Below are 13,875 nucleotides of genomic sequence, written 5' to 3' on the forward strand. Positions count from 1 at the left end.
GCTCCCCCCCATCCCCATCCCCATCCCCATCCCCATGCCCATCCTCATCCCAATCCCCATCCCCATCCACAACCCCATCCCCATCCCCCTCTCCAGTGGAACAGGGAGGGAAATCAGAAGTAAAACTTGTATGTTGAGATAAAAAGTTTAATAATTGAAACGGAGTAAAATCCAACATGAATCCAAATAGTAATACTAACACTAATACTAATACAAACACTAATAGTAATACTAATGCAAATCCTAATTGTAACAGTAGTAAAACGGAGAAAGAGATGAAAGCCAAGCAAAACAAGCAATGTACAATCCAGTTGCTCACCACCTGCTGGTGGTGATGCCCTGTGCCCTAATCGACTCCTAAGCGACCCCTGTTCTGTGTAACTCCCCCAGGGTATACACTGGGGATGAGGCTCCTTCAGTTTTGTTCTGAGTTCCACCCATCGCTGGAACTGAAGGAAGGCATCCCAAAACCCTTCCTCTGTCTGCTGGCCTCCCTCAGCTGCCTCGCTGCATTGATCAGAGTTGTCAGGCCGGAGAGGGGCATGGCTGAGAGTAAAAATGGATGCTGCCCAAAGGAAAAGAAGAGAAATGAGCCATTACTTTCCAAACTCAGTTCCTCACGAGCTCAAGCAGTGTTCCTCGGGTTACCAGAAATGTGCAGAAATAGGACTGAGGGGACCATCTGCACCTCTGTCTTCATGTCCCGGACCTTGTTATGACAGGCAGACGTGGCCCATAATCCTATTAACCCCTTTGTCAAGCTGGATGGGATATTTGCCCTGCCAGGGCTGTGGGAATGCTGCTTGCTGTCCCAGGGCTTTGGTCCTTTCAGGAAACTCAAAATACTTACTTAGGTTCCTCTTTCCTAAAGACATGGGCTATTCTAGGAGTCAAAAAAGATGAGGAGCATAAGCTGCTCTTTGGGAAACTCAAGGTCACCAAGAAATGTTTATCCCAGTAGGATCTGGGCTCACGGGGAGCTCCCCCCAGCCCCTTCCTTCCCACAGCCAAGTTCTTGGACCACTTGGCAGGCACTGATTTTATTGGGTTCCTCCACCAGCAGCAGCATTTCAGGGCTGCGTTCCTGGCATTAGGAACCAGAGAAAACTGAACATGCTCCCTTAGATCCAAACCAGGGCCACCAAACTGATCAGAGGACAGAGCACTTGTGGGGATTAATGCGAGGTGGGGGCACCTGATGCCTTGGAGTTTAGCAGACGAGAACACCGATGCATGGGACAGTTGTGTCACTGGCAGCCACTTTGCATTTTACCTGCAGAAGTTGCTCAGCAGACCATCGACTGTCCTCGTCTGCCTGCAAGCAGCGTTTCAGAAAGTCCTGCAATGCAGGGGACAGTTTCTCGCGGTTTTGCAGCTCCGGTATCCCCTTTGAAATGATGAGCTGCAGGGCCTGGAGGAAAAGGAAACACGGGACTTTACCTCTTTCTTTCATCTGCCTAACTGCTCCCACAGACCCCATTTTTGACGCTCCATCTTCCAGTGGCAGTTTCTTCCTGGGCAGAGGGTTCAAAATGCTTTTTCGACACCAAGAAAAAGGCCCCAGTGCAGCCACAGTTCTTCCAACATGCAAATGATCTTGCCTTGACAGCTGATTTCATTGGCTGACCAAGTTAGGAGGAAAAGCACATCAGCAAAAGCACAGTTTGCTTCTCTGAGGATGGACTTGACAAGCTTTACAGGTTATTTTCAAGAGTGACACAACTAAAGCTATAGCAGATGTGGATGTGCTCTGGGGCCTTTTTTTTGTTGCCTTGGCCTTGGTTGAACTAGTTGAAGCTGGTGGGAATGGTATTTTTTCTCATGGGAGGCAAACCATGGGACAGATGAGAAAGACAGTGGTTATCTGGTAGTATTTGCACCTTACCCTGTGAGGTAGCTCCCAAAAATAAGGAGGTTCTCCTTCCAGCATTTCTATCACTGTGATGCCCAGTGCCCAAATATCCACTTTGGGTCCGTATTCCTCTTTCGTTAGATATTCGGGGGCCATCCAATGCGCTGTGCCGACGACTGAGCTTCGTTTGCTCTGCTCAGGTGTGATGCGAGCAGCGAGACCAAAATCAGCTGAGGACAAAAGCCAGTATCATGAAAGCCAGCCTGGGTCATGAAGCCAAGTGCAAGAATTGCCCACTAGAAGCCTGAGGAGGCTGGATCTAGCAGGAAAAGCGGCCATGCTCTGTTTCCTCAGGGCTGTAGCCAAGGACACCTTGTTCCTCTCTGCACGTTGCAAGTGTGCTCTCAGCTTGTAGCAGTGCTCCCTGCACTGCCACAGGCATTGCTTTTTGGGAACTGGCAGGCAGTCTCCAGCAGCCCCACGCGCCGCATGCCGGGAAGAGCACGGCTGAGGAAGAACACCTACCCAACTTGACGGATCCATCCATTCCAAGAAGAATGTTATCGCCTTTGAGATCCCTGTGGATCACTTGGTGGCAATGGAGGAACGCCAGTGCTTGCAGGCACTGAGAGAGAAAAGAGAAACAGGAGAGTAAAAATGAATGACCCAATTTCATCACCCAAGAAAGGCAATGGCTTTAAAGATTTCAGTTCTAGGTGAACGGTGAGGACTGGCAGACCATGGTGGTGTCAAGAGGAAGAGCTTGCTGCTGCCTCCGCACTAGTAAACTTTCTAAGGGAAGGCACATTCCCTTTGGAGGTTTGGAAAGAGAAATGGCAATTGTTGTTACACACCATGTTGGGTGGAATGCTCTCCCTTTCATCTGAGGACTGTGACAAATGAGTTTCTGTTTTTCTTTGCTGTTAGTATAAAATTCTGCCACCAGCATGTTTGCACTTACAGGCAGGGAATGCAGTAGGGAGAGGCTCCAGGCAAATGATTTGGCAAAGTTGGGAATAGTAAATCAAATAAGAAAAAAGAGAGAGGGTACAGCAAGAGTTGTAGTGGCAGGCCATTCACTGAAGATGCTCTTTCTTCTCCGTATTGGAAAAGCAACACGGAAACAAAGCTCCAAACATGAAATCACTCCTGTTCTTGCTGCTTGTTTAGAAGTCCCAGCCTGCCCAAACAATTGGAAGCACCAGTGGCATCCCTTACCTCTCGAGAGACAGCTGCCATCATTCCTTCACTCATGCATATTTCATTAACAACAGTTCTTAAGGAGCCTCCGTCTAGGTATTCCATCACTATCCACAGTTTATCTCTAACCAGGTAGCTGAAAGAAGAAAACAATGGCATGGAGAATGGGCATAGCTAAATTACCCTACTTAAAAGACTGAAGTCGATTTGTGTTCTTGGAAGACTCAGGAATGAACACAGAATAAAATGCAGAGACATTCCTCCTAGGCTATACACTCCTTGGAATCTGTGTAGTCTAAGTGAGAAAGGCACATCTGTGAACACGGAGATGTCTCAGATGGCAAGGGAGTGAAAAATGCAGGGAATAATTTCTATGATGATTTATCATCAGTTGTCATGAGACAGAATAATTGATTAACTTAAAAGACACCCCAAACAAACAGCAAACCCAATCTGGAAGTAATGAACTTCCAGGCTGTTGTTTTAGGAAGATAGGGATGACTTGAAACAATGCATGCCAGAAAAGATGAATGCAGACAAAATGCACTCTCCTCCCATCCCTTGTATAGGAATAGATAAAAAATAATACTAAAAAGCTGACTTCTCTGCCAGAGACCAAAGGGGGTTCTTTTAACCTTTGGCTTGCAGTCTGTAAAGGAACAGTCACATGATCATACCCGAACTACTTACCTGTCTAAATAGTTAACAATATTTGGATGCTTGTTGTCCCTCATGATAATGAGCTCATCGACAATTTGTTCCTTTTTGAGCTGTTTTTGGAGACACACTTGCTTTATGGCCACCTAAAATGACATTGAAAGCCATTAACTTGGGAAGTCTCTTGCACAAGATCAGACCAAATTTTGATTTGGCAGCTCTAAAGAACACTCTTGAACACAGTTGAGATTTGTAATTGTTTCCTGGATTGAAAAAGAAAGAACATGCTCTCTGGCATTTTCTGGATATGCTCCGGGTTAGGAGCAGGGCTTAGGGTTTTTGATCCCTCACAGACCTCTATCCAAGCCCAGTTGCAAAGCCCAGCAGTGCATGAGGATGAGAAACTCCCCAGAAGATTCAGAGGTATTTGCTGACAGCCAGAAATGCAATTTCAGAAGTCTGAAGCTGTAGCCCCAAAGAGCTGTCCCAAATGGATTTGGTAGGCTGGCACTAGTCTGCGCTTCAGAGGAACAGCCTTTGCAGGAAAGATGTGCTGGGGACCCAAAGCTCCAGCCGTAGCTCTCCCCAGAATTGAAAGCACTTCAGAGCTGCAAAATCTGCTGGGAATGTTGACACTTACCTCTCCTCCTGTGGCAGTGTCGGTTGCTGCATAGACTGTTCCGAAGCCACTAGAAAGAAAACAGCAACGAAGAAGGGAATGAAAGCCAGCCCAGACAGGAGATGTCTGCTGCCTGGAGTGTTTCTAAAACACCTGTCTCCATGGATGCTTCAGCCAAGAGCAGAGCAGCCTACCGGCCCTGTGCCATGCAGGGTATCCACGAGAAAACTTGGGTGCAACATGAAGGGCTGGAACAAATCTCAAGTGTACAGCCCAGATTAATTTAATTCCGACCCCTCTCTAAGGTGGGGGAGCATGTCCACAAAAACCTGAAGTAATATATTCCTCTTTTTCCATTTGGCCCTTGCTGAGGCTCCGACCATCTTACTGCTTTGTTCTCAGTCCCTCCTCTGAAGGTCTCTGCCAATCTCAGGCAACACCCCATTCTGAGAAGCCTGAACAATGTGAGGGCTATTTGAGGAAAGGATCTAGAACAGGCTTTCTCCAGCCTGTAAGGAAACCGTCCCCAGCCACCTTTGAGGTCATTTGCCATCATCAGGATGGCATTTTCCTCTCAACTGCCTTGACATTGGGTCTATTATGGAATTATGTTTTCTACGTCTACTACAAAGAGAGTTTCTTTTTTATCTCTTTTTTCTGTTTCTAAATGGTGTGGTTATACTCCTGACCACTGACTATGCTTTCCCGCAAAATATTGGAAGTTCCTGAGAACTGTTATCTGACAGCTCTCAGGGGGTCAGTTGCTCTTTTTGGCAAGAAACTTTTTTTCTCCTTTCTTTTCCTTGTCTGTATTATTTGGAGACATAGAGACATCATTTCTCATAGGTAAAGAGGCAAACAGGTGCCAGGCACTTGAAGGACAGGAGATCTTGCAGGTCCTGCTCCTTGCTGCGGGCAAGACACTGCCAGCATGCAGTTGTCTTTGAGGATGCCATCTGACCAGAGTTCTAAATTGGGATCAGCACTGAGAGGCAGGAGGATCTAAATGCAGCGTCTGAAACATGCTTGGAGCCTGTCTGCTTCCTGCCTGACCTTGCACCAGCAAAATACCTGGCTTTGTGGAAGGAACTGTGATCAGACTTACCCACTGGCAATTTTTTCCCATTCAACGTACTGCTTCATAGGATCCCCACACTACAATGCTCCCTGAAAAAACCAAATGAAAAGATGGTCACTTCAGGATGACGATACCAGCCTCCAGCAGGTCAGAACCTGCAGCTCCTCTGCCTGGGGCTGTGAGCTGAAGTCAGTTGGGTAACAACAACAGCAACAACAACAACAACAATAACTAGAAGAAGAAGAAGAGTGGCAGATCTGTAGTCCAGATGGCTTCCACAAAGACTGGTTTTCTACAGTCCCTTGAAGAGTTACGTTGACAGGAAACTGGGAGAAAGAGGGAGAAACATTCTGAGGAGACAGAAAAGAACAGGTAGCAAGGCAAGTGTTTGTCGTCTAGGAACATTAGCACTGCCCTCTGAGGCAAGAAATGCAGAAGACATACTCAGTTTCTCTAGGCTGTCCTCCTCTACCGTCTCTTGCTGCCAGTTGTTGCTGCTGCAGGAGCTGCTGGAAGTGCTCATGTAGGTGATCTCAGGTGTGGGAGTGTTGTCTTTGTCAGCGGCTTCCAGTGCAGCAGCTTCGAGGGCAGTGGAAGATTTTGTTCCAGAGCATGTATTGGTCTGTGACAAGAAATCAGTTTGTGTCAGAAAGGAGGCTTGCAGAGATACTTCTCATCAGTATTTCAAGCTCTAGGGAACAGGCATTAAGTTCCAGCCCTTCCCAGAGACCGACCTTCTTTTGCTACGACCAAGCTGCAGAGGACTCTTCTCACCTAACTTTGGTCATGTAAAGTTATGGGTGTAGTTTTAAAGTGCCGATTTAGCCCCTGAAATAGTGCGTGGAGGAGGCCAGGGACCTCCACGGGACAGTTTCTCCGAGGTATCCACATGCAGCAAGGCTGTGAACTGTGCCTTTGGAGCGCTCACTCCGCTGGTGACAGGGAGGCTGCACGGACACTGTGGGCCAAATTTCTGCCCATTTACAGACACAAGGCTACCTCTCATCCCATACCGAGAGAAACTCGCGCTCCCTGTCAGAATGCCAGGAAAACGATGACTGAACTTGAAAGTTCAGAACCCATTTTCCAGCTGTGAGTGGCTGGGGGGGAGGAAACACTTTGTTATGGTAGGACTCGAGCCCTCAGGATTTTCAGCCATGAGGGGCAAAGCTGGCTCTTACAGAGTTGGGCTGTTCAGGCTCTGGTGCAACAACAGGTGGAGCTTCGTTGTTGTCTTCTTCCTCTGTATCCTCATAAAGGGAAGAAAGAGAAGGAGCCTGAGGAGGGTCAGCTCGAGGTAGTTTCCTCTGTGGACAGACAGCAGCGTGAGCGACAGGGAGTTACTTATCATTTAGAACCTTATTTCTATGCAGCTATCTCTCCAGCTGTACTAAGGAGAACTCATAACCTTTGGTAGGAAGGGGATTCTAAGTTGCTCCAGCTAAGTTCAAGGGGCTAATTAGACAGCAATGCATATTGTGCTGTTGTTCCCCCATGGCTAAAAGCAGCAAGAAACTTTCTGTCTGCAAAAACCAGACTGTCATCTACTTCCAAGGCCTCCAAGAGAAAAATAAAAAGCAGCCAGGGAAGCCTTTCTGCTGATGCAAAGACACTGAAGAAGACTTTATTCAGCCTTGAAGGCTGGCAGTCGATTGCAACAGGCAAAGGTCAGGGCTTGCTGCATCAATTCTGAAAGGCTAGGAATTTCAGGATTACTTTGCCGCTCACCGAAGGATGCGTCTTCTGTTTCTAAAGACCATATGTACCTGCAATGGGGAAAGGAAAATGAAGCGATGTTAGAAAACTGGCTGTTGTGGGGAATCCCATGGAAAAAAGTCAACTCCAATGGAGAGCATTTTTCTTTCACAACATCCCTTCAAGTAGCACAGTTCTTTCACACAGTGGGCAAGAGAAGAGCACAATATAGGAGGCTGTTGTTTGCTACAGCTTCTTGGGCCTAGTTTTCTCTGCCCTTTTTTGCCAGGGCAGTTTCTATTTTTCTTATTCTAAATCAAATAAAGAGAAACTTGGTCAAGAAAAGGCACATTGTCCTTTGACAGTCATTGATTCTGTTCTGCCCAAGAGCTAAAGCAGCTGTCCTCTCCTCCTGTGCTCCCCTATTCTCGCCCACACTCTCTAGAACTTTGCATTTCATCACCAAAGCAAGAGCTATTTGGAGCAAACATTGTGGCAGGTCACACCGTCCACCTATTAATGATGGAATTTAGGGTAAAACTGGAGAGAACTGCACAGTCTTTAGAGGGACTTCTGAGGAGCTCTGCCAGTCTGCATTTGGGAAGTTGTATTGGCTGAAGCAGCAACTGAGGTAATTACAGACTCCACTGCCATGGACTAACCCGTGTAGGGAACAGAACCCTGTGGGTTCAATTAGAAATGCTGCCCACCCTCCCTTGAATGGCTGGAGACACCCCTTTGGAACTGACGCCCCCTGACATGAGCCTTTACCAAGTCATGGGATCTGAAGGGCATTTTGGTTTCAAAGGCAATGCAGTCACTAAGGGACAGCAAAAAAAACACATTGATCCAAAAGCCAGGTTGGCTGCACCTAGAAAAAACCTCTACTTACTTGCTAGATGGGTCAGCAGCCAGGGTTGTCTGGGTCACAATAAAAGCATAGGCCATAGGAAAAACCTGGCAAAAGGCGCACAGACTCGACTGAACATTTTTAGCCATGCTGGGCAAGAATTCCACAGCCTGTGCACGCCAAGGGAGAAAAGGACACCCCTGGTGTCCAAGTGCAGCCTGCTGGAGGTGAGTGCCTCGATGAAGAGCACCCTCCCGCAACGAGCACGCCAAACACGCTGTGCACACGAAGGCTCCCGTGCACGAGGACAACGGTCCGTGCACCAGGACAACACTCCGTGCATGAGGACAACGGTCCGTGCACCAGGACAACACTCCATGCACCAGGACAACGGTCCGTGCACCAGGACAACGGTTCCACTGACATCACAACAGCAGTTGCTCTAGCTTTGCTTGCAGATGTATGCAGAGCCCCTGAACGTTCTCTACAGCTAATGCCCCAAAAATGCTGGAAAATTCTCCTCTATCACTGGAAGCCTGTCCCGCTGCTCTGGAATGCCCTGTACATGGAAAGCCCAAGACTGAGGGTTTAGAAGAGCCAAAAACCGCAAATGTGCCCCAAGATCCCACTCTACCTGTGAGATGACTTGCAGACATTTCATCCCCACGAAAATCAGACGCAATTGGTCTCTATCAAAATCTAGAGCTAAAAGCAGGACCCAGCTTGAAAAAGAAAAGGAAGGAATGTCCATGGAAGGAAAGAAAGGGCACAAAACTCCTCTGGAAATGAGCTCTACCCTTCCATGGAATAAGGATTTGAGGCTTAGCTTGTTTTCCTGGTGATTTAGTGCAGACATCAAGGGACTCTCCTCTAGTGGTGGACAACAGAGTGTCCTTTAGAAGCTTTATCCTGGGCTCGTAGTGCTTAGTAAGGCAAACACATTTGGTGCAATGATCGCTGGTGTCTGATTCAAAGGCACACCCCAATAGAATTGATTTCCAGCTTCCCAGGGAACACTGCGTGGTAACAAATCTGCCTTTCAGCTCTCCAACTCCTTACACTGGGGTGTACCACAGCTGCTGAGGAGGTCTCTTTGTTGAGCTCCTGTAGCTCTGCAGGTTCTGTGCTGTAAATATACAGAACACAGGGGCTTGGAAAACAAGCTGAGAGTGCCCAAGGCTTGGAGGAAATCTTGGGCTCCACCTTACAGGTGGAGGTGAGGGTGTCATTTGAAAAGTGATGCACTTGCTGAAAGCCCCAGGTTTACATTGAAATTCTGTGGATGAAAAATTGCTTTGCTTATCCGGTATTAATTGTCCCTTCTTATCAGTGTGCTGCTGCAGTGCTCTGACAGCTCAAAGAAGCCTTTTGGTCCTATGTCACACCCTTGGGAGCTTCCCTGTGCACATGTGTGAGCCACAGAGGTCAGGCCGTAATGGGCATAAAGAAAGAGAGACAGAAAGAAAAGCAAGTTCAAAGAGAAGGTGGGAGAACTTAGAAGGTGGGAGGAGGAGGAAACCAATGGGCCCAAATGGGCAAGTCCCTTCAAAACAGGGAGTTTTGAGGCAGAGACCAAATAGATCAGGTGGTGGACAGGCCACAGGAAGGCAGGCTTAGGAAAACAAAAAGAACATAAGCGTTCCAAAGTTTGGAAGCATCATTCCACCCTCGTCCTCCTCTCACTTTTAAACCAGTCAAGCCTGGACTGCAAAGAGCAAGACCTGTGAGATGTAACTTGCTGCTTCAGTTTTCTTTCTTTAGGAAATCTCTTTTCTGTTTCAAGCCCCTGAAAGTCCTGAAGAGGAGAGACGAGGCGACAGGCAAACAATACTCATCAGTTCACACACTTTAATGCTCTGTTTTATAGAAGTTGAATTAACTGTATTCTTCTCTCTGAGTTGACTTGGTTAGCATTAGCACATCAGGACTAGGAGCTAAAGGAGTTGAAGAATTAGCCCCCAGGAGCTGACCAAGAGGAAATTTTTTGGTAAAACTAATGCTGTTAACATGGAACTAGCTATATCTGGCAGATAGAATCATGGACTCATAGAGTTCTTTCAGCTGGAAAAGACTTCTAAGCTCCTTGAGTGCAACCATTAACCTGGCACTGCCAAGCCTATCACTAAATCATGTCCCCAAGTGCCTCATCTACATGTCTTTTAAATCCCTCCAGGGAAGGCGACCCTACTAGTGCCCTGTCCAGCCTGTTCTTGAAACTCAATCAAAATAAATTAAAAAGGAAAAAATTTACTCGCTGGGAGTGTGCCACTCTCTACTCTTGCACCAGACTGTAGAATCATCCTCACCACAGCCAAGCGTACCCACTCCAGACTTCCAGCTGGAATGAAAAAGCCCCAGAACTCTCAAACTTCAAAGCCCAGAGTTCTGCTGCTCCCAATCCTTCCTTCTCTGAGAATCCAAAATGATGATTTCATGATGGCTGAGCCCGATGGCCTCCAACCATCACAGCACCCACCAGTCCTTCTGTGTTCACAAACAACAGGTCCAGCAGGTGTCTTCCCTAGTTGGCTAACTCACCAGCTCTGTCAGGAAGTTACATGCCACACACTTCAGAAACCCCCAGGACTGTTTTCTTTCCACTCTACTGGATTTCCAGCAGATATCCCCACCTTCTTCTGCTGCACTTGCAGAGCCTCATACCTATTATCCATGGGCACCTGGGGAGGGCAGTCACAGAGGAGATGCACCAGCTGTGCCAGGCAGAAACTTGTCACCGTTGCCACCTCTCCATTGAGTTACTGTGTTCTGCCAGGTGGAGAGAAGATAGCACATCCTCCGTACCATATGTCCTGTCTACCTCTCGGGATTGTCTCAGGGAAGGTAGGTGTGACTCCAGAAGTCTGTCCCTTGGACTCCCGGATACTTCCCAACGTTCAGCTCTGTCACTAAGCGGAGGAGACTCTGGGCACACCTCCCACAGCTTTGCTCACTGCTGCCTGAGAGCGGTGGCCAGCCTAAGAGCAGGGCACAGCCTGCAGCTGACACCTGGTGGCAGCATGATCCCACCGGAGCTCTGTCCGAGCTTCACCAGTCGTGATGGCATCAGAGAGGCCATGGGTTTCTGCTGGTGGGTACTACTCCTCCCTGGCCAAACTGCCTTAGCTTTTTTTTCTCTCACTAGTAAGCCAAAGAACTGATCAATGCTGAAAGGAAGCCATGGGAGGAAGAACTGTAGCTTTGGATGGGTGGGTGCAAGGGAAGGAAGTTTGACATCAAACTTCAGGAAGAATACCTATTCTTGAAAAAAAATATGGATGCAACTTCATTTTCCAACCAGAAAATGGCCTTCTGAGCTTTCCAATGGGTCAGGATACCAGATATTTTAATGGTTCTGACAAACAAATGCAGGCCAAGTATTTCCAAAGCTTTGCCTCTCAAGCAACTATGAAAATAAAAACAGCCAATTACAGAAACTGCCACAAACCTTCAAAGTTTTTCCATTTCAGTGTTTTCACCTTCCTCTGAATGGTTCATGACAGAGATGAAAACAGCAACAGCAGCCAAAAAAAAAAAAAAAAAAGGTAGAAGGACAGAACTGACCATACTTCAAAAGATGTCAGATTATAGGGACACTAAAATGAAGCAAAGTGGCAAGAACTGACATTTATGGTTCCTTGGTTCTCTATATAAAACCTTAGTGTATTCTGGATCAGTAGATACATGAATGAAGAGGGAAGGCAAAAGAATGAATCAAAGGAACAAGAACTATCAAGGTCAAGGTCATTAACAGTAAAATTGCTCCTCCTTTTGTACTTGCTCTTTCAGAACATTAGCTATTGCCATTAATTCAGTCTAAAAGGACATGGTACTATACATCAGTCTAACCATCAGTGTAACCAAACAAAATACAAGGAGCCTGAAATATGCCTGGGTGCTCTCAGGGACTGGAGGAATGCACACAGTTAAGTTATGGGATGTTTTATGGCTCATGGGTAGGGTTTTACATACATGAAAGGGATGTTCTATAGACCTTTCAGCATTAATTAGGCTACTGCACAGTGCCCTGTAATGACAGAGAAATGGAGTCAGTGGTGATCCTGGGCTCTTGTCCTTTTTTCACTGGCAGTGGTCCACACCCCCAGTTCCCTCTCCTGTACTATGTAAGGACTCTAAGCACATGCCAATACCTGAATTAGTGCCATAGTTTAAAGGGGGGAAAAGGGTTGGAGAATGGAGATATTGAGACTTAGGTTTGCACCTTTAGTGGCACTGAACAATTCTGCCAAAGGAAGTTTGCATTGCTGGCTGTGATATTCCCTGCAGCTTCCTTAAGCTGAGGAGCGATACGGACATCAAGGGATGTGCAGGATCAGCCTGGAAGTGTCCTATAAATTTCAAAATGTTTTCCCTTTTTTTTTTAAAAGGTCTTTGAGGGCTTTAGAGTTTCCAATCAATGCAGTGATTTTATTCTACAGCACCTTTCAAAAACCTAGGAGGTTTGTGAAAGGAAATGTAATCCTAAGATTTGCTTTTCAAATCTTTGGTGCAAGTGAAGAACAATTCTGAAATATCCACAGCAATTCCCTCTAATTAAATTCCTTGAGTATGGATATATTCGAGATCTGTAGGCATTTGCATAATTAGCATACTGGATAAATACTTACTAAGTTACAGTTAATTGTCCAATTAATTATGAGAAAATCGATTTGAAAATTTGAGAAACCTTCCAAGTTGCAGAGTGAAGAGTAGATGAAAGGAAAAGGTAAATTCAATTGTCGTCTAAGTCAACTTCATTTTTAAGAAGGAGATTTTTAAGGAGATGTTGGCAGCTTCCATCTTATTGATGTGAAATACATCTCTGCCATTAAGATTTCTAAAGCCTTTAGCTCTGATCCTCTGAACCTTTGCAGAGTAGCTCAGTCTATTCCAATAGAGACCATTGGTCTCACTGAACGTGGCCTGCTTTCCCTGAGAAAGGTTTGCATGCATAAACAGAGATGCTTGAAGGCTTCTTTGTTTAATAATATATTATTACTTTCTATGAATTGGAGTATTTTAATTCATTTTTGCAGGCTCAGCATACTGCTGATAGCAGATATAGCTAGTAAATATGTGATGGTGCCACTAGCATTGCCTTCAGCTTTAGTGACTCTTATTTGACACAGATTTGTTAGCAGCAAACTTCAGATCAACTTCAACCAAAAGTGAGAGCCCAGGACAGCATGGCTGTAAATGACTGACTGTGGGGAGCAGAAAAGCTCATTTAAGTTTTGTTTTTTAAGGAGGAAAGACCAAACCAGTGCCCTAAAATAGAAGGTCTGAAGAGCAGAGGGTAAATTGTCCTTTCCACGTACCAGAATTGCAGTCACTCGAGCATGACAGGACAGGACTGCTTGCCACAGTAGGGGGGAAAGTAGCACCTTGGAAGAGTTTGAGAAGTTCTGATATTCACTTTCTTTAATCACTTTAAAGCAGAACCTCTGCTTCTCACACGCTACTTTCCAAGCCTCCTGTGTCTTAGTTGTCTTATTGCATCAGGCAGATTTACTTTTGCAACAGCAGTTGAATTGAGGAGAAAATATCTGCTTTATTCTGTTATGTGAAACATACACCATATTGTGTGGTAATTAGGGCCTTTGGCAGACTTTAGAAGGGTTAGTCTTTTATATAAGCCTGTTACAAGAGCCTCAAGGGCTGTTGAATTCATAGATATTTGCCCCTGTAGCTACGTGCCGGGTAGCCCCAGACATAGCATTCTTTCCGACCTAGTTTCATGGTGGGATATCAATATTTGTCACTTGTTATTTTTGGATGCAAAACTGGCATTTCAGGGGACACTCGGTTTCCTGTATTTAATAGGCTTAAACTAGAGGATCAGTTCTTCGCCAAGTTTTTTCTTGTTGTACCGCTTGATGGCACACTTGCATCAGCACACTGCAGGCTGGAGGCAAGACAAATCAACA

The 13,875-nt window shown here is 46.2% G+C and overlaps 1 protein-coding gene and 1 long non-coding RNA gene across 2 annotated transcripts; one reads left to right on the top strand and one right to left on the bottom strand.

Moving 5' to 3' along the window:
* Window positions 1-147: 147 nt before the first annotated feature.
* On the bottom strand, window positions 148-5,474 carry LOC116785501 (serine/threonine-protein kinase PAK 3-like). Its single transcript, XM_032685124.1, has 8 exons — window positions 5,434-5,474; window positions 4,350-4,398; window positions 3,743-3,855; window positions 3,071-3,188; window positions 2,378-2,477; window positions 1,886-2,082; window positions 1,274-1,411; window positions 148-565 (listed from the first exon to the last, which is right to left on the bottom strand). The coding sequence occupies exons 1-8, from the start codon at window positions 5,469-5,471 to the stop codon at window positions 416-418; spliced, it is 903 nt and encodes a 300-aa protein (XP_032541015.1). The 5' UTR covers window positions 5,472-5,474; the 3' UTR covers window positions 148-415.
* Window positions 5,475-8,561: 3,087 nt separating this feature from the next.
* On the top strand, window positions 8,562-10,038 carry LOC116785502. Its single transcript, XR_004356568.1, has 3 exons — window positions 8,562-8,587; window positions 8,995-9,161; window positions 9,282-10,038. It is a non-coding gene; the product is annotated as an uncharacterized LOC116785502 (long non-coding RNA).
* Window positions 10,039-13,875: the final 3,837 nt, after the last annotated feature.

Source organism: Chiroxiphia lanceolata, chromosome 4, assembly GCF_009829145.1.
Source record: "Chiroxiphia lanceolata isolate bChiLan1 chromosome 4, bChiLan1.pri, whole genome shotgun sequence".
Lineage (NCBI taxonomy): Eukaryota > Metazoa > Chordata > Aves > Passeriformes > Pipridae > Chiroxiphia > Chiroxiphia lanceolata.